Source organism: Semicossyphus pulcher, unplaced genomic scaffold (assembly GCF_022749685.1).
Source record: "Semicossyphus pulcher isolate SPU_LCO1_2020_fin unplaced genomic scaffold, fSemPul1.0.p SCAF_12, whole genome shotgun sequence".
Lineage (NCBI taxonomy): Eukaryota > Metazoa > Chordata > Actinopteri > Labriformes > Labridae > Semicossyphus > Semicossyphus pulcher.
This window is the reverse complement of record NW_027211626.1, coordinates 24,430,021-24,451,106: the sequence shown is the minus strand read 5'-3', so window position 1 is coordinate 24,451,106 and position 21,086 is coordinate 24,430,021. Positions and strand designations below refer to the sequence as shown.

Genomic DNA, 21,086 nt, shown 5'->3' with positions numbered 1-21,086 from the left:
GGTAGCCTGTGAGCAGAGAGCACATACGAGACAACTGAAGGCACAGTCAGGTAAATATTATTCTATTTTACACTGGACATAATATTCATATATTTTTTGTCAGATTAGGTACACATTTTGAACATTTAGTCTGAACAGAAATCGGGTCAGCATCCAAAATCAAGAGATGGTAACAGTAAGGCTTGACGATGAAGCATTTACGTTAGTTAGCTTAAGCTAACGTTGCTGACCTTTACATCATCATGGAGAAACTGACAATTTTAACGGCTGAGTTACAAGTTTATACCTATGAAATCTTTTTCATCAGCGTTGACGTTACTGTCATAGGCGAAACATAATCAAGTCCACAGCTGATGCAAAGATTATGTGCAAAAAGATTAAAGCTTAAAACAAACTTATTAGTAAAACATATGACATGTCAATTTACTTTAGTCTTATAGTCTGGATACCAACGTTAACGTGAGGTTATCTTTAAGTTTACAGACATGTGATACTTTGCCGTAACTTTAATTGTTGGATAAACAGTAAGCTATAATGGTGTGCATAATTCCAACTGTTAATTATCCCTGGCCAGGTTACGTTAGCTTTTTGCTGCCTTGTTCGATTCTGTGCCAAATTTTACATCGTATTAGAGAGAGTGCAATATACGTCGTGAACGTAACTAACTGAAAAATGTTCCAGCAATCAAAGCTTATGGAAAGAAATCATTTTTGAATTTGCACTGTTGATAAGATAACATTTTTTTCTTTCAGGCCATAATGGAAGACTATTTGAAGATTGAGAAAATTGGAGAAGGTTGGTCTTAATATTTATTTGTCATTTTTCAAATAAATGTATTGGGCTTAATTTGCATTATGAAACTGCTCTCAGAATCCTTACATTGTCACTTTAGGTACTTTTAAAGATTAAAAAAATTAAATGTCAGTATTATATCCTGCTTTATATGATTCAAAATTCTGTGGTAACTTGTTCTTGCAGGTACATATGGCGTTGTATATAAAGGCAGGCACAAGGCCACAGGGCAAGTTGTGGCGATGAAGAAGATTCGTCTGGAGAGTGAGGAGGAGGGTGTTCCCAGCACTGCTGTCAGAGAGGTCTCTCTGCTTCAAGAGCTGAAGCATCCCAACGTTGTACGGTACGCTTGATATGTGGGGTTTATTACAATACTGCCGTGTTAACGAGTGAAATGGTGATGGAATTCGTAGATGTTTGCAGATAGTATTTACAATACATCTCAGTGAAATAGGCCACAAAAGTAACGCAAAACCAATAATAACCAATGTTGTTTAACTGCCTTATGGAACTAATAATAGGTATTTTAATAGACACCTCTAGAACAATTGTGGAATACCATCAGCAACTTGATTTCAGCCTTTCTCTAACATTAAATGACTAAGTGACATGAAGACCTCACCATGCAGCACCATATATTTCTATAAAGCAAAAATAATCCCGACAGCTTCCTGTGTCTGAAAAAAAGGGAGGCATTTACATATTTTATTGGACACTTGTAGTGTGTAATCAGCTGCGTAGCTGTAGAAGCTAAAAAACTGTCCGAAATCTAAATGACTGCAGTATTCCTTCTTTAATGCACTGGACATAACGGCAGTTGAAAATTTTTGCATTTCTTTTTCATTTACAAAATTAGGGGGGATATCATGGGGCTTTCTTTGCCCGTCTTAATTTACCTGGTTTTTGCTTTTGCCCAACACAGTGTATTGCCAAATTATGTTTTAACTTTAATTCATGGCATGTACTTACAGTATAAACATCCAGCCAAACCCTTAACATAGAGTATGTGAATAAATGGCAATAATGAGAGTCAGGGGTAATGAGGAAATGTATACATTAGTAAAGTATGAACTTACAAAGCAGCTGTGTTTTTGTGTGTGTCCCAGACTCCTGGATGTCCTGATGCAGGAGTCTCGTCTCTATCTCATCTTTGAGTTCCTGTCCATGGACCTGAAGAAGTACCTGGACACCATCCCCTCTGGCCAGTATATGGAACCTATGCTCGTCAAGGTAACTATTTTTGTAATGGATTAACTCTACAGGGGTTTATCTGAGGGATGTCAGTTTATGTATGGGAAAATAGCGACAGCTCTTATTATTATTATTATTATTATTATTATTATTATTATTATTGCAATTGGTTTTGAATCAGATAATGCAATTAAATAATGTATCTCAAGGAATGTAGTGCCTTGAACAGTACAGCTTGAACAGTAAGCCCCGTCGTCTACTTTGAATTTCTAGGCTCATTCATTGAAAACTTGTCATACAGCTAAGCTGACCTGCCAAACGTAGAAGTTTAAAACCCTACACATAGGCCTTGACATTTAAATTCCCCCCCCCCTCTTATTATACATGAAATGTAGCATGCTTATAGAGTATGTTTAGATAACTAAACGTTTGAACCTGTTAAATACAATGATACCTGACTACAACCAACTGTATGAGCTTTTTGAACATCTTCCTCTAAAACTCTGGGCAGTAATTTGTAGTTGGCTAAGTCTCTGCTGCTACAACAGCCACCACTCTTCCAGGAAGGCTTACAAAAGATTATTTGTGAGGTCAGATACTGATGTTAGAAAAGAGGACATGGCCTTATATCATTGTTCGGATTCCCCTCAAAGGTGTTCAATAGGGTTGAGGTCAGGGCTCTGTGCCAACCACAAATATCTCGGTCTTCTGGCACATGAGTTTTCCAGGTTCACAGCAGAAATGGGGACTCTTGGCAAACAGTAGATATATATTTTCTATTTCGTAATGTCAGTTAAGTTCAAAGTTATGATAAGTTGTGTGTGGAGTGATATTGTGGATTAACACTAATACAGTCTCTCCATAAGCAACTATTTAACATAAATTGGAGAAGAGCTAAAATATTAACCAATTAATTCAATTACAATTTAATAATAAGGAAACTGACGACCTTCTTTATCACCACCTTTATGAGTCTTGTAAAGGGCCGAGGGTGTCATGAATGGTTAAAACTTTCTTTGAAAAATACTGCTCCTGTCTTGTGTTGCCCATTAACAGTTTCACATTCTAAACATTTGTCCATGTGTATTTGCCTCTGCTCACCCTTCACCTCCTTTTAGAGCTACCTTTACCAGATCTTGGAGGGCATTTACTTTTGTCACTGTCGTCGAGTTCTCCATCGGGACCTGAAACCCCAGAACCTCCTGATTGACAACAAGGGAGTCATCAAACTGGCAGACTTTGGCCTGGCTCGGGCCTTTGGTGTTCCTGTCAGGGTCTACACTCATGAGGTGATTATCTATTCACACACAACAATGATTCATGGACTAAAACAACTGAACTGTAATACTGCACTGACAGTGATCAGAGGTAGGGCATCACCAACACTGAGAGACAGGTGTACAAGGGGATTCTTCCAGCAAACAAAAAGTCTCTAAAATGACCACTGAGTCTTATTCCCCTTTTGTGTGTGTCCTCAGGTTGTAACTCTTTGGTACCGGGCTCCAGAGGTTCTCCTGGGTTCACCCAGATATTCAACCCCTGTTGATGTTTGGAGCACTGGGACCATCTTTGCTGAACTGGCCACCAAGAAGCCTCTGTTCCATGGGGACTCTGAGATAGATCAGCTCTTCAGGATCTTCAGGTAGATGCACCGGAGCATACCTACGTGAATTTAGTAGAACCCTTCAGAGCTGTTTTAATCAGTCAATCAAATGTTATTTGTATAGCGCCAAAACATAACCAAAGTTATCTCAAAACACTTGAGCTGGGGGGTATACTTCTAGCAGGATAACTTCAGGGTTAACTCAGAGTTTTCAGTACCAAGAAGGTGGCTCACTGTAGATCACCATAACTTATGCTGAACACCTAACCTGCTCCAGAGCAGGGGTCCGTTTCAGAAAGCGGGTTTAGTGAAAAGCCCGGGTTTGTTAACCCTGAAATGAAGGAAACCTCAGGTGTGCCGTTTTTAAAAGAGTGGTAACTTTAACTCTGAGTTGGTTACTATGGTAACTGTGTCTGTGAACTTAACCTGGGCGGGAGCAGGTTTTCTTCAGGAGTTTCGCTCCGTCTCCTCCCTCTAGAATATAAAACCCTCATTCGACTTCCTTATTCATTCAGCCCGCTTCGCGTGTTTGAGTGCTGCTCTGACCCCTTTGCAAAAGTCTTTTATAATTATAATTAAAAAATCAAAAGACATATCTGTGTCAAAGTCATCATTACTACCACCACTGCCGAGAGCACTCAAATAAGACAAATAAGTCATTTATTTGGTCCTCTTCATTTCCTACCAAAACAAAAGTTAGTTATTGGAAATATATATATTTTTAAATTTAAATTTTTAATATTTAAAATATGATTGAAGTGAGGTTCAGCCATGAGCCTGTTCTGCCTGAGCCGCACCTTTCAATGACGTTCTGGTATTTTATTTTTAACTGCTTTCATGTACGTTTTTGTCCTGCTGGATTGCTCCTACATTAATATAAATTTTAGCTTCCAGTCGTGATTAAATATTAAATAAATAGACCAGTTCAAACTTGCGCGTTCACTCGAGCAGCAGTTTCTTCCCACGCTGCTTCTCTCTCTTTTGCAGCTGCAGCCGTGTTACTTTTCTTAAAACATGCTCGTATTCACTGAGCGTCTGCGTGAGGATTTCGAGCTCCACTGGTGTGGCGTAGGAGGACCTCTTTTTGTGTACCGTTGCCATGGTGAATCGTGGTGTTGGGGGCTCCATTAATACCGGCTTTTTATAGTCGGCATGCATATACTAAACTTGAACATACTCAGAGTTGATTGAACTAACTCAGATCAAAATCCAGCGACTTCCAGCTCAGAGTAAGTCAAACCACAGTCCGGGGTTAGACTGAGGGTTTGTTGAACCACCTTTCTGAAACGGACCCCTGGTTCTGTTGGAGATAAGAGATCAACCTGAACTAAACACCACCTACTGACCAATCAGGTCTCTTGATTCAGGAGCTCTTTGAGCTGATGGTGAAAGAGAGGAGGGAGAGAGACCAGTAAAACACTTTCCACTTTATTGTATGACTTTTATGAAATATATTCACGAAAGATATTCATCAAGCTTTCCTGATATACATGTACAACAGAGACTGTTGGTTTTATATCTATTTTTATTTGCTCCATAGTTTGATACGGCTGGGCTGAGAGAATAATCCAAATCTGTCATTAACGCAACAAAAATACATCTGTGCATTGTATTCATCTGATGTAACATACATGTGTTATTGTATTTGCACAGCCCCATGTTTGTCTGTATGTCTATTTGACTAAATGGGTTTCCAACATTGGCTGCACTGCTAACAATCACAGCATTAATTTTCTTTTGCTGCTGTTGCTATCAGAGCAACCCTCTCAAAATGTGTTTTATAACTGTAAATGGACTTTTATAGTCTCCCCACCATTAAGCACTTCCACTCCCCGCCATTAACCTCACTCAGACACTGATTGCAGAGGCTGCAAAGTGGAAGCAGGAAGAAGAGCAAAGCGATTTTAAATCAAGTGTTTGGAACATAGTCGTCTGACCTGCTCACAATGCTTTTGAGCCCACAAAGATTTGCATCCCTGAGGGCTGAAATACAGTTTAAACTTGGAACATTCAGTCTGCTTTACTATTGTTTACTCACACACAGTCAGCTAGTTAACATGTGAATCACCTCTTCTAGGTGCTAATACATTTGCAGTTGGGAGTTGTATTATTATCTCAGATCATTTGTAATAATTGTGGCGGTCATCTGAGATCTGAATGTTGCCATGTCAACATTTCCATACCACCACAAATCCCCTAACATAGTTCCCAAAGGGGTCTTGCTGAAGCATTAGTCACTTAGGAATAGGCATCTTAGGTGACTTTTGGTTGGTGACCCTTTCCCAGTCAGAATTATGTTTGCTGTATTGAGGCCTATAAATTAAAATACTGACAACATTTTAGCTGCAAATTCCACAAAGGCTCATAATGCCACACAGCATGTAGACAGACCCTCAGAATGAGCAAGCTCTAATCCATCCAAAGAGTGAAATCTCAAGGTGATGAGATTTGGAAAAGTCATTACTGCATGCTGCCATATTCTATCTTGGTAATATATATGGTGTGTAGCCTATCAATTGTAACTTTAACTTGATTGTTAACAGAACCCTGACAACATGTCTGGGGGACAATGTCAGTGAATGTAATTGCTGATTATGCCTGCACGGAATGAGGAAAATCTGCGATGTGTGTTAACATGATTCAGTATTGATTTAATTTGATTGAACAGGGCTTTACATGCATAATATGAGTAATTGTGAAGTCATTATTGAGTGCACTCCTGTGAATACTTTCATATCCAGGTTTACTGACTTTATTTAAAAAACAATAATGCTTTTTAAGTTGCACTTCAGTCGTGACTGACAGTTAAAGGACATTAACAGTAGCTACACTGGGTCCCTGGTTCTTCTGGTAGAAACACAGCATACGTTCCTGAAGTTCTTGGTCCCCCTCTTTGATTCCTGCTGTCTGTTTGTGTTCTCTCCAGGACTCTTGGAACCCCGAACAATGATGTGTGGCCTGATGTCGAAAGCCTGCCTGACTACAAAAACACTTTCCCTAAATGGAAATCTGGCAACCTGTCATCCATGGTGAAGAACCTAGACAAGAATGGACTGGACCTACTGGCGGTAAGAACTAGGGCTGAACCTTCACATCTTTTTTTCACATGTACTTTTCTAAAACTTAGTTATTAAATGGAAGCTAAATTCTTTCCTTTTCCCTATAGAAAAAAACAAGTTGTTTCTATAGTAACTTTGAACTTCATAGTTTAAAGAAGGAAACTGTCAGGAGTAACATGTAAACAGCTATAAAGTATTTCTGTACAGTTATAGCTATACAGTATGTACTGTATACTGAAACTGTCAGGTCATACTGTCCCAGGATAATTCAAGTCTAATGCAATTCCATTGACTTTGTATACAATCCCCAATATAACCTTAACTTGTGTCCCACAGTGAGGTGTGTTTTGGAGGGTTTGTCTCGTGTTTCCTCTATTCCATCATTTTGTGCTGCATCCAGCTTTTATCAACTTATTCACAATTGACTCAACTATCAAGACTTAAATATTTCAATGAGTCAATACATTTCTGTGAAAAAAACGTAGAATGAGATTAATACGTGGTTTGATTAAATTCTGTCATTTTAAAAACTTGGAACACCCAGAATCAAAGGTTATTTAAAGCTATAACCACATAGGTTTATGCTGTGCAACACCACTTTTGTGCTGGAAAAAGTCATTCACTAAATAAAAACACTGAACTCATTAAGTAAACAAATTAACAAGAACATTGCTGCCATCAGAGAGAAATGTCCCTTTATTGTAGCTTAATCAAATGTCTGAAAGACTGTGTCAGTGTGAGAGTAAATGTGTGCTTTTTTGTCCTTTACATTGCTGACTGTCGGCCATCAGCACTGAATGATGACAATACAAATATTTTGACTTCATTGTGACTGCAATAAGAAATGTCTTTTACTGTTGTGAGATGATTACATTTGAGAATTGATTTTTTGTTGTTGTTAATTAATAATAAAATGGTAACTTGGGGAAAGAGAAATGTCAATTTTAGTATCAAGGTATTTTTAAGGGGCTTTTTTTCTTCAAGAAGAAATACTGCAACTAGTGTTATCTAGCTTTGAGGTTGCAATAAACTGCTAATTTTATCAACAAACAGACATCTCAATTTGACCTGGGGTGGCTGTGGTTCAGTGGTAAAGTCGGCCGTCTTTCAATTGGAAGGTCGGAGGTTCGATCCCCATCTCCCTCAGTCTACATATCAAAGTGTCCTTGGGCAAGACACTGAACCCCAAATTGCTACCGGTGGCATAGCCAACAGGTGTGAATGTGATAACTGATTGACAGTTGGGCACTTTACGTAGCAGCCTCTGCCATCAGTGAATGAATGGGTGAATGTGATCTGTAGTGTAAAAGCAGCTTTGAGTGGTCACAAAGACTAGAAAAGCACTATGTAAGTACAGTCCATTTACCATCCATTTACCGTTTACCTGCAGGATATGAGTTGTGCAAAACCATTGATCTATATTACAATGACAATATGACATGATTTAAAGGAAATGTATGCATATAAGCCATGACTAACAGTTCCTATATTTCTCTGCAGTTCAGAATGTTTTACACAGTACCTGTGTGCTGTTTGTAACATGTTGTGTCTCCTAAATCCAAATCAATTATAGCATCAGAGACTTCAGGCTGTCCTCGCTGTTGTAATCTATTGATGTTACTACAAATAGAAATATGAGTAACACTGTCTTCTTCCTCCCCTTCTTGTTTCTCTGCTGTAGAAAATGTTGATCTACAATCCTCCCAAGAGGGTCTCGGCCCGCGAGGCCATGACTCACCCTTACTTTGATGACTTGGACAAATCCACCCTGCCTGCTGCTAACATCAACAAAATCTAAACACATTGAGTTGACATACAAACACATTCAGAACCATTGTGAATTATCATTCTGTAAATACTTGTGTGTGAAAATTGTATACCTCTGGTCATGTTTTGTCTTTCACAAATGTCTTTTCAATAAAGCTGCACTTTCTGTTTAAAAGCTTTGAATCTAATGTTTTATTTTGTTCACTATAAAGGTCCATTTCTGATGCAGAGTGTGCAGATTGGGGAAATCTGGAGCATAGAAACACTTTTATTGCAAGCCAATAACATCCCTTCTGTAACAACAGCTATGTTATAATAAAGTACATTTTAAGAGCCTTTTATGTAAATAAAGGGAAATTCATGTTTACAAAATAACAGTTTGTCACACAATAAAAGGTGATATGTAATCCAGCACAGTGACTCCCAAAAACAACTCATCCATGCTATGAACAATATCACTTTACAAAAATGAAATGGTCGGTTGAAACACAATTTCATGTGTGAAAACATTGTTTTAGTGAAGCACTGTCTGATTTACATGAACTATATATATATATATATATATATATATATATATATATATACATATATATATATATACATACAGTGCACTTAAAACGTCTTTAAACTTTTAGTATTTTATGTTAAGGAAGTTTTTCTCTAAAGCCAGTCTAGATACAAACAACCAGGATTTTTATTTGGTCTTGTTTGAGGCGTAAGCGTAGTATGGTACAAAGCACTGCAGAAAAGAAGCTCAATGATGTCTTATGCATGCTCACATTGAGTGGACGAATGAGCTTCATTGATATTAAACAAGTCAACAGCGCAGAAAGAAAGTAATTTAATGTCTTGTAGCAGCTCTAAATGAAAAGTTAAAGGTTTTATAACAGCAATTACAAAGACAAAATGTGTAACTCAATCTGATGTCATGTTCTGTTCACCTGGATGTGCCAGCATTGGCTTGGCTGTACTCTTCAAACATCAGTTTTCACCAACCTTTGAATTCCATAATGACCACATAATTAATAAATGAAGAAAACGTTGTAAGGAAGGTAGTTCAAATAGATCTGTTATATGTTCCGTTTCTGAAATATTCAACTGTAGCTTTATTATAAACTAACAAACAGCATGTGTTTGATATGAAGAGTGTGTTTACTCACTGTGCTGGGTTTGAACCCTTAGACGACTGTGGTCCAACATGAAACCATTATACAATCCACAAGCCTGATCTCTTTCTAAACCGTACAAAGTGGTTTTGGTGCCGAAACCTAACCAAACCGCCACTGTTTTGTTGTACTTAATTAGGTTTGGAAAAAAGGTCATAATTGGTACATAAGTAAGTCTCTATAAGCCTAATACATTCATATTAAAACACAGATGTTTCTAGTGTTTTTTGGTACATTTTTGCAAACTCATCCAAAAAGTCATCAGGCTACCCAACAAGCCACGAGCAACGAGCCTCACTCTCTGTGTGAGAGACAGGAGCTCTAAGGCACAATCCCTGTTTTAAATGCCAGGCTTTCAGGGAGTCTTTAAAAAACATAGCTTCCTTATTCATTTCAAACCAACCAACGATTCAACCAATCAAATACATGAACATGCAGATTCCTGTCTGAACGCTTTATTTCTTCTTCTGGTTCACAATTACAATACTTTTTGCAGTGTTTTGGTGTCAGTCTAATCTTCAAACTCAAAAACTTCAAAATGCATTCCCACTCCTTGGACGCTCCAAACCTTTGACAGCACAGAATTACTGGATATAGAAAGTAGATGTCTGGTCTTTTAAAAAAAATCTATACGTCTGAATATTTGCTAAGCATTTATATTTAAAAGTTGTCCACTTCTTGCGGGTAAAAGTAAAAGTATGATGTAGATATTTTCCAGAGTTGACTGCTGGAGGCAAACAATGCTTCACCACTGTTTCATCAAACTTTGGCTCCTCCCTCTAGTCGCCGTCATCACCGTCATCCAGCAGGAACTCGCTGATCTCCTCTCTCATCTGAGACCTACAGAACACAGCACAGGTCAAACTGGAGGGTACTGTGTGTCTTTTGTCTTTATGTTGACGATTTGTCTACTGTTTATGCAACAATCTGGTTTAAAGACTGAATGACTGAATTGGCATTGTTAATATAACAGCTGTAGTTCTGAAAATTACTCTTTAATGATGTGCAAAATGAACAATGTGTCCACATTTTTATTCAGTCTTTATACTAGGCTGACATGACTGGAAAAAGTTCAGAAAGTTGAATATTGAATTGAATAAATGAACGACGAGCGGTTATGGATAATAAATGTATTTCACATGGACTCAACCATGAAAACTGCCTATTAAATAAATCAATGATTCTCCGCACCTCCTTTGCCTCCTCTGAGCTTCTGACAGGATGTAGAGCGGGAGACGATCCACTGATGACTACATGTGAAACATAAAGAAATGGGAAAGAACAAAAAACTATAAACACAAAGTAAAGATTGTATTTGCTACCATGACACCCATTCAGTTTATTAAGTTTGCACTCACCATGTCTTTGACGGTGAGCTTACAGCTGTAACACAACAGGCTCTTCAGGTTGGGTGTCTCCGTTTCCCTACAATATAACAACAGAGGAAAATCAATTATGGTCACAAAGGCAAACCCTGGGGATAATCACTTTGGTGTGACATAGAGTGAATAGGAAGATTTATTTAATAACTTGGGCAGGGTTAGTAGCAGACGGTTGGGTGTTCTTTAGTTGTACTTTAATAGCCTGTACTTTTTCTAAAGGAAGTCAATAAGGAATGAAAGGTAGACATGGTCCGCTGTGAAAGCAACACGTGCCATGTAACTAGTCTAGGCTGTGGCTGAGGATGCAAAAAATCCATGACAAACTTAAATGTCCTCTCAAATGTTAGTTTCTCTGAAATTAGCAGCATGCTGTTTGTTCTAGCTGCAGTGAGGGCAGCATGGTCCTCCCTGAACAGTCACCAAGGATCACAAAGGTGTCGCATGAACGATCTGCGTATTTTGTAAAAGTTGTCTTTGTAAAAGACACAGCTACTTACAGCCGGTCTGTCTGGTCGGGTACATTTAATAAACATCTGCGATCCTCCCCCTCTGGTCTGTTTTGTCAATCTAGAATTTGTTGTTATGTAGGGTCTTGAGGTGCTACCGTGATCCACACTGCAGCTTTCATCAGACTACAGGGGGATGCTTAATGAGGCACATTTTAACCTTGAAATAAAGTTTGGAGTTTGTGAGGTGAATGAGCCGAGCTTTACCACAACACTACACTGAGTGAGGTCATGTTCAGTGTCGTTGCAGAAAAGTTAGTGAGTATGTGAGCCACATTTAAGCACAACTTTCCTTCACATCCCAGTGGTCTTAGCAGCCCTACAAGGGACCTAACTGTGAACTTTACAGCCATAAGTGAGTAGCAGCAATATTCTGAAACTTTAATACAATTATGAACCTATGAAACTAAGGACAGAAGCACCAGCCTTAGCTGGACCTTTTGTTCACTGCTAATTAGCAAATGTTATTATGCTAACCAACATACCTTTTATAAATTAAGACAGATAGATGGCAATTATTTGATTCACATTCAAAAGTTGGCTTAAAATCTGACTGTTGACATGACTGACAAAACTAATAGAAGTAAATCTCTGAACACGTACTTGGCAGAAGAACAGCAGCTCCCACCACTCTCTGCTCTCCCACAGTCCTCTCCTCCTCCAGAGGAACAGCACTCTCCATTGGGAGCAGTCGATTCAGGCTCTGACAGACCTTTAATGAAAACGCAGTATTACAGTTTTATTAATGCCTGAGAACTGAGTTAAGAACATGATTGTGAGCTTCTGGTGCACTGCCTGGTGAGTACAATGTATTTCACTCTGCAGGATTTCAAAGGCCCAAACACTCAGAAACACTCAGATACATCAATTTACAATGAACAATACAACCACGCACCATGTTATTATGGTTATATGAAGCAATTACACTGAAACTGTTTGTATTGTTTTGGTAGCGTTTATAATTCAAATAACATTTTACAACAGAAAAGAAAAGCCTAAAAATAAATTAAATGATCATCAGTAGGGATGCACGATATTGGATTTTTTGCCGATATCCGATATGCCGATATTTTACAACTCATTTAGCCGATTACCGATACCAATACCAATATTTTTCTCCCACACACCTAATTGCAGAGATCATCAACTCTCTTCTGTATTGGAATCAGCGTACAGTATAATGGTGATACTCTCATCACATTTGCTACAACGGTCGGGGTGACGGGTCTTGAGAAGGTTAATCAAGTTTGTAGTGTTGAAAGACTTTGCCTTGGCTCCTCCTCGCATCACCGAAGCTGAGCAGTCATTGCAAACAGCAGTTTTGCTTTCTATTACGGACACTTTGAAAAACTTCCACACCACGGACATGTTGGCTTCTAACTCTCTCATGCTGCAGGTAGACACACGTGACGTCATCACGCTGCGCCGCACAGGTCTTCTTCGCGCAGGGGACATTGTGCCGAGGTCGGGCATTTAATCAAGTATGCAGCAGGCCATTATTTTATCAGTTAATTATATCGGCTCATTTTTAAGCCAATATCGGCCGATACCAATAACGTGCCGATAATATCGTGCATCCCTAATAATCAGCATTACAGTGCTGATAAAAGTTGCTCAACTTTCTGAACTTTCTTCATAGCCTCTTGGAAAAAGGACTCTCAATAAATAAAATTCTAATCAAAATGACTATACCATGGAAATGACTACAAGTAATAAAGAAGGCATGACTGGAGGTAAACTGCATTCATTGATTGAAAGTATACTGTACCTGGCTTTTGGCTTTGGAGCTCAGCATAGGTAGCTCCTTGAGATTTAGTCCTGGAGAGCTCCTCTGAGATCAGAGTCATATTGAAGGCTGAAGCACTCTCTGAAAAAGGGAAGCAAATGGCAGAAAGGACAAAATAAGGGAGAAAGAAAGCAAATAAACTGCATTGTGGGGTGTTAACAAATGTTGACTCTTGCAGAGGTAGCCACGCAGCCAGGCAGCAAGATGAGTAGAGGACAAACGTGAGCTCTGATAGAAATATGGGCTGACCAAACAATTTCACAAATGTTTGTTGAAATACACAAGAATACAATGTGTTCAAACTGTTCAGTGAAAAACTAAAAGAGAATGGAATTGATTCAACTTTGGAACAATATCGGTTAAAAGTTCACAAGTCTGTGATTGTGTTGAGTGTGATCAGGGAGTTTTCCCATGTGGAGCCCTCTGTGAGACTTCTTTGGAAATCTACAGTACTGTGCAAAAGTTTTAGGCAGGTGTAAAAAATGCTGTAAACTAAGAATGCTTTCAAAAATATAAATAATAATTGTTTATATTTATCAATGTACAAAATGATCAGTGAGCGAACAAAAGAAAAATCTAAATCAAATCAATATTTGGTGTTACTACCCGTCGCTTTCAAACCAGCATCAATTCTCACGGGTACACTTGCACAAAGTCAGGGATTATGTAGGATTATAGTCAGGTGTATTATCAACCAATTATACCAAACAGGTGCTCATGATCATCAATTTCACATGTAGGTTGTAACACAGTCATTAACTGAAACAGAAACAGCTGTGTAGGAGGCTTAAAGGCAGATAGAGAGAGTGAGAGAGAGAAAGATCAAAAAGGTGCTCTGGACTGATGAGTCAAAATGATAACTAATTAATTGATTTGATTTAGATTTCTCTTCTGTTCATTCACTGCATTTTGTTAATTGATGAAAATAAAATATTAACACTTCCATTTTTGAAAGCATTCTTAGTTTACAGCATTTTTTCACACCTGCCTAAAACTTTTGCACAGTACTGTATGTCATAGGACTTTAGCACTTTTAGTCTTTAATGTAGATGCTATTCAAGTTCATCTAAATATGTGTCATTAGTGACTGTTTATTAAAGCTGTGTTGAAGGATGTCCTGTCTGTCCTGCATTATGAGCTCACCGAGAGCAGTTCCTAGCTGTGTTGTTTGTAGTGACAATAAACTCGATTCCTTGTCATAAAAAAGGCATGCACACGTGAACAGAAACTTGTTAAAGCTCTTGTAACAGTTAATAAGCTAGTTGTTCCACACAACACTCACCAACAGCACTATCCAGGGCACACATGCAGAGCAAACATCTGTCACAGAGGTCAGCTGCGGAGGAGCTCTTACACGCTGTCTGCAGCTTCTCACTGGTCCTACAGGAAACACAGCAGATGTTTTAATGACTTTATGACGGGCCTCCAAACCTGTTTAGTGTGTGTGCAACCTTCAGACGGCATCTTTTATTCAAGGATTATGTGTCAAACTCAGTATAAGCAAGTATTTTTGTACAATGAGCTGATGATCGTATGACCTGCCTTATCACGATTATTTCAAATAACCATAACCATTCTGCCCGAACTTTAGCTGAATCAAAGTCATTTTAATTCCAATGTATGAAATGTCCGAAAATTATTGTTTAAGTCCTTTTATTTACCTTGAAAAAGAACATTAAATGGAATTATTGGTTTCCTACTGACCTGTAGATGGTGCTGACAGTAGAGGGAAAGTCTGCCTGCAGTCTGGTGACAAAGCCCTCAGTCAGACGCTGGATACTGGCCTTCTCTGTCGTCTGTGGGATACAAACACACACTAAACGCAACAATCTGAGGATGTTCTGCTGACATTTTTATGGAATCACAGAAGGCTTGTTCATTCAATAGGGCAGCACTGCTAGAACATTTATTCAGATTTTTTACACTTGAAACTATTAGTTATTGTAAACAACAATGTTGCTGCATAGAAGCCAGCTGGTTCTTTGTGTGAAATCACAGTAACTACTAAGAGGAAGCAGGGGGTAACCAAAATAAAAGTGCAGCAGGTGGCTACATGTTGCTGTTCCATTAATCCAGTCCGCCTGCAGTGCCAGTACATCCATAATGTAGCATTATGCATGAGTGTCACTGCAGGTTTTAAATTATGTTTACAACAACAAGAATGATTGCTTCACATCTTGTGTGCTGTCGTCACCTTTTTCGATCTCTTTCTCTCTCTCACTCTCTCACTCTCTCTATCTGCCTATCATGCAACTAAGCAGATCTTTTTTGTAAAGTTCTGAAGAGTTTCCTTTAAACTGTCACATCAGCTACTATTGATCTTACCTTAGTTTCCAGGCTTGGTATGAAAACAGATGGCACGTTGAACATATGGTTGTAGTAAGCTATTTCTTTAGCAGAGTAGTCCCTCATCGGCCTCACTAAGATGATGTCACCATATCTGGAGTCTGAGAAACCCTGTAAAACAAACAAAGAGGTCACACTTGCTCGAAGGAAAAACACTTCTCTTCCTTCTTTTTGTAAATGCAGTGTTCTTCTTCTTTCACTGTCCATCATCTCCTCACATACACACCGTGTCCTGAGCCAGCTGTGCTCCTCTGCCCAGTGATACGTTGGTGAGCAGTTTAACAGCCAGTCTGGTGCAGTTGTGTCCCAGCATCAGTTTGCTGTAGCCTTCAGCTCGAGCTGTGTGCACCAGCAGGTGCTGCCTTTGAGGAGAGCACATAGTGGTGTCAGGTTGGGTTTGAGAGTGAGCTAATCTAAAACACAGGCTGTTTAAAGAATCAATCAATAAGCATGCCCCCTCTGCCTGACCTTAATGTGTTTAGCAGGTCCTCTCTAGCCGTCAGTGTCTTAGCCGAGCCAATCAGTTGCTGCAGTAACTTTGTGTGGGATTCCTGAACATCAGGTATTGATGTCGCCTTCTGCTCTGGTGGCGTCAAACAGCTACTGCTGTCGCTCTGGATAAAGTGATCCACGGCTGCTTTGTAAGCACTGGCTGGTCGCTCTGAAGCTGATGGGCCTGTCACCAGGACTGAGCTGGGGAGGTCCAGAACCTGAAGGGAAGTTAAAGGACACATTTTATTAATAGATTTCATCTGTCATTATGACTTTTGTGTCAAAGTGACCTAGGTATATTTAGACATGACACTGATATGTAAAACCATTGTCAAATGTAGGAAACAAAGTGCAAGTTTGAAGGGGAAATGGTTTGTGTGGTGACTATTTAGCATTTAAAGGCCAGCTCCAGTCATGTTTTAAGACATTCAAAATGCTCAGCTTGAAATAATAAATTGTTTCTGATATGTTTATTCTGCAAAATACGTTTAATTACCTTGTAAAAATCCTCCCACGGCATCCACTCTTTCTCCCTCATTAAAAATCATGAATCTGCCCACTATACAATTTCCAACCGCCCCCTCCATCGCGAAAACAAAACACATCTCTGCTATCGTTTAGTGGCAACTCGTTGAAATTTAGCTTGCTTGAAATTAAATAATTAGTAGTAGTAATGTTAACGTTAGTAGTCAGTAGCGTGGTTGCCATAAGTTGCACATAATGATATACATAGCGTCACCCCGTCCATTAACGGGATTGGCTCCTTAGGTTTGTGACGTCTCAAACCTGCCAATCTGAAAACGTGTTGTTCAGCCTGTCCTTGGTACACTGCAGTTTAAAAGCAGACAGGCCCAGCCATGGATGTGACTGCTTATGTTGTCCCTGATATGTCTTGTAGCACATGAAGAACACCACATGGAGATTTTACAATGTTAAACACTTGATTTTCACTGGAGGGGGTCCTTCATCATTCGACGGTTGGCGGTATGACAGCTCCTCCTATCTATATAGCAAAGTGTCCTTAGGCAAGATTCTGAACCCCAAGTTGCTCCCGAAGGTATGGCCATTGGTGTGCAAATGTGTGTGAATGATTAGTTGAACAGTTGCCTTGTGTGGCACTTGATTAACAATAACAATAACTGTATTGATCCCTAAAGGGAAATTCACTTAAAGATTAGTGTAAGAATGCGTCTGTGAAAAGGTTTATGCTCACATGTAGTGGAGTCCATACACCATTTACAAATGCAGATAACAATCCAGTTGTTGACAGATCAACTCAAACTCCATTTTCCCATTTCTACTTTATAATCGAACATTACATTTTTCCCACTGCTGACGTTAAACAAACCCCTCCTGTGTCCACACTGACCTGTTCCAGAGGCACAATGTGGAAGGGGAAACCAGTAGCTTTGAAAACATCTTGCAGCTCAGCCACGGCCCTCTGTCTCTCCTCTACAGTCTGACCAACAGCACCACCCTCTGGAAAAGTCACACATATATAATTTTACATCAGTGTTAAATGTTTTGGCCAGGATCATTTCAGATACAACAAAGTTCCCCAGACATACATTCAAATGATTAAAATCACTAAGAGTTATACGTGTCATGTAATTTACCATCGATGTAAACGATGCCAGGTAAGAATCGTAACTTCTTGTGAGCATTCTGACTCAACCCCTGGGAGGAAGAAAAGGTCTTCAGTTCATCTAACATTCAAATATAATACATGTTACAATGTATTTACAGATTTATACATAATGTTAATAGAGTAGGATTTCTTTTTTTTACTGGACATTAAAGCATATTTCATCATTTATTATCATTTAATGTTTCGGACAGGACCAGGTCCATATCTGAAAAACATCCATTTGTCCTAACACAGTGTGTCACTGGCTCTAACATGACAGCGTTTAAGTGTTAATGGTTCTTTGGAATGAGCCACTAATGTTTTGGTCTTGCAGTTTGAGAACTTTCTCCACTTAGATCCCAATTTGGCCGCACTTTGCCCATAACTTAGCCTTGACACAAAGACAAACTGACAGACAAAATGACCACACCTTCACAGCCAACGATTTACAGCTTAACATTTTCCCTCTGTATGTTATTATAAACACAGGCCTCATTCAGTCTACAAGGATTATTGTGATTATAATGTTTTTCTGTGTTTCTGCACTCTCTTTCATGGTGACTACATAGAGACAAACAAACAAACCTCTTGGACTTGACTGAGCATTGAGCAGGAAGAAGGACCTCCAGATACAGCCAGCAGCACCTGGGATCAGAGAACACCACCACAAATATGAAGCTGCTGTTTTAAAGATATGAATAAGACCTTTTCTATTCATTCAAGTATTCTATGTATAAGTCAGAAATTAACTGCATTAACTTCATTTTACAGTGTTTTATAATCACAAATATGAGTTATTCATAGAATTCATAAAGAAATATGAAATATTAAAAATAAGGCACACAACTTACCTTCTCTGCAGGGAAAATTATCCTATTTTTGCCCAGCATGGCTCTGAACTTATGTATAAAGTATTCTTCGAAGCATCCCCTAACAAAGACAGAGAAATGGATTGAGCAAAGCATGTAAAACATATATTCTGTACAACTGGGGGAAGAGCACAAATTACAGTGGACTGTGATATGTCAGATCTATCACAATCTTTCTCTGGAAGGTCTTAGTGGCCAGGAAACTGACGGTGGAACATACTTAGAGAGAAGGTGAAGGGGAATCGATCGTTTTGTCTCTGATCTAAGAGAAGGCTCCAGAACATGATTATCTTTTCTAAAAGTAAACAATTAATATTTGCTCATCATTATGAATCTTATATTTTGATATTGTCTAAAAACAAGTGGGAAGCAAGTTGCAAGCACAATTTAAGATCAAGTGCATCCACATGATTCATGCATGAGGCTCATTGTATTAAAACCCCACAAATAAATCTCAGTTTGTGGTATAACATGATCCAACAATTGCAAAATAGACACCATAAAACCAGGGCCGACTGTTGACATCTTACCTGCAGTATGTGTCTCCTGCTCTGATGACCACAGCTGCAGTCGCCTCTTTGCATTTGACACATTTTTTGGAAACACTAACACATGAGAAACAAACCCATGAGCATTGATACACATTTTAAGAGAAAAAAAAGTCACTCTGGCGGTAAGTGTGCACAAGAATGACACCATAGCAACACTGCAGCAGTAATGGAGAAGAACTAAACATTGTTAATGTCATTTTAAAAACACAATTTTCATTTAGTGTTGAGCATGTTCTGTTATTTCATTATTTGATCAAGCTAAATCTTCAATAGGAAGATGCCACAGCAAGATTAACCTGCTACTGATGGCATACATTTGCTGTGACAAAATAACAGCCACCACCAACATCTGTACATTGTACATATAAACTGCATGTAAATGCACACAACTTTCTACAAATGTTAGTATTATTATTTTTCCAGAACAAACCAGTTCTGCTGAGCTGTAATAACACCTGTCCCAACTTTTCTGTGTGACAGTTAGCTTGTGGTGAATCAGGCTAAAGAATGCTTACTTATATTATAAAGAGAGTATGTGTGAAGAGTAACAACGCTTTTAAGCATGCCTAAAGTACGTGGAGCATTCTATTTAGAATCACAGTGCATTGCATAATGCACCCTGTGTCATGTAGAAAACTGTTCCTCGGGAGGTTGCTCATTTTGTCTTGCCTGGTTGAGAAATATATATAACATATTATAACATAAGTTATAATTTAAAACCAAAAAGACATGAGTTCTCCTGGTGTAATACTTTTAAAACTTGTAAGACCTTTGACATATACTTGTGATTCTACTTAACTCCTTTGCACTTATGACATCATTTAAAAAAACTCAGCAATTGTCTTATGAGAAGAATGATAAAAGAATTGGACAAACTTGACTTGAAAGATTTGAATATCGGTCGGCATCTCGTGATGAAAGACGCACTAAAGACCTACCTGGGCACCGCCGCGCGCTCCAGCTGATCATGGTAGTCTTCATCCACCTGGCACATTGGGAAGATGCCTAACAAATAAAGTCAATGGTTTACTACTGACCTGATTACTACTTTTAGTTGACAAGTAAGACTTACTCCTGACTAAAAATGTACAGTTTAGTGAAAGTTCCTTCCACTAAGAGCATGTCACGCTGACCTCTTCGGAACAACGCTGAGATATAATGAAATACATACAGCCTCGCGTTTCGTATTGTCGACTGCTATGTGTCAAAATGTGCCTAAATGCCGATTAATATTTACCTTATTTACTTTATTTTAGGAACGCAAGACAGTCTCGTGTGTCTGGTCCAATCACATTCACGGGTCTAAATATCGGCTCTTTTTGATGACGTAGAGAAACTTCTTTATGTATAAAGGCGGTTAACAAACAACAAAAATACCCGCTACCGCCACCAACTGGTGTGAATATGTGTCGTGATCATACACTGTAAAAGTATTTAAAAAAAACTATAAAAAGTAATTGATCGTAATTCAAAAGCAAAGCCCCAGATATAAAATGAAAGAAAGAAACACTTTTGGAGCTGGATCTCTCTCTCTCTCACTCTCTCTCTCTCTCTGTCTCTCTCTCTCACTATTAAATTCGAAGGAGCTTTACTGACATGGGAAACATACGTTTATACTGCCAAAGCAAGTGTCAAAGAAAAAAATAAAAATAAAAATAAAATTTAAGTACAATAAAGCAAGATGTGTAAACAGAGCTCTGTGAAACTGCAGCATGATTATCACTTAGAACATATGTGGTGTTAAACTGAAAATGCTGAATTTACTCTTAAAATATATACAGATAACTTAAGATCAAAATAGAAAAGTGTTGACAGCACTTTGTGTATTCTGGTCACACTTCTCTTTCTTTGTGTAAAAGAAAAAACTCTTGAATTCATCAGCAGGACCCCAACACATCACTTCTAGACCTGCAGAGCACCTGGACCAAAATCTGTTAAAACATATAACA

General features: G+C 38.7%; 2 protein-coding genes across 2 annotated transcripts; one reads left to right on the top strand and one right to left on the bottom strand.

Moving 5' to 3' along the window:
• On the top strand, positions 1–8,568 carry cdk1 (cyclin dependent kinase 1). The gene is made up of 8 exons (XM_069658327.1): positions 1–50; positions 753–795; positions 979–1,135; positions 1,899–2,022; positions 3,102–3,272; positions 3,462–3,625; positions 6,513–6,654; positions 8,327–8,568. Exons 2-8 carry the CDS (start codon positions 759–761, stop codon positions 8,441–8,443), a joined length of 912 nt encoding a protein of 303 aa, XP_069514428.1. The 5' UTR covers positions 1–50; positions 753–758; the 3' UTR covers positions 8,444–8,568.
• Positions 8,569–9,051: 483 nt separating this feature from the next.
• Positions 9,052–20,436, bottom strand: ctu2 (cytosolic thiouridylase subunit 2 homolog (S. pombe)). The gene is made up of 17 exons (XM_069658783.1): positions 20,375–20,436; positions 20,076–20,142; positions 19,117–19,191; positions 18,569–18,647; positions 18,303–18,362; positions 17,707–17,767; positions 17,460–17,569; positions 16,067–16,308; positions 15,825–15,960; positions 15,578–15,709; positions 14,957–15,048; positions 14,535–14,632; positions 13,235–13,333; positions 12,070–12,178; positions 10,937–11,003; positions 10,770–10,828; positions 9,052–10,418 (listed from the first exon to the last, which is right to left on the bottom strand). The coding sequence occupies exons 2-17, from the start codon at positions 20,129–20,131 to the stop codon at positions 10,358–10,360; spliced, it is 1,536 nt and encodes a 511-aa protein (XP_069514884.1). The 5' UTR covers positions 20,132–20,142; positions 20,375–20,436; the 3' UTR covers positions 9,052–10,357.
• Positions 20,437–21,086: the final 650 nt, after the last annotated feature.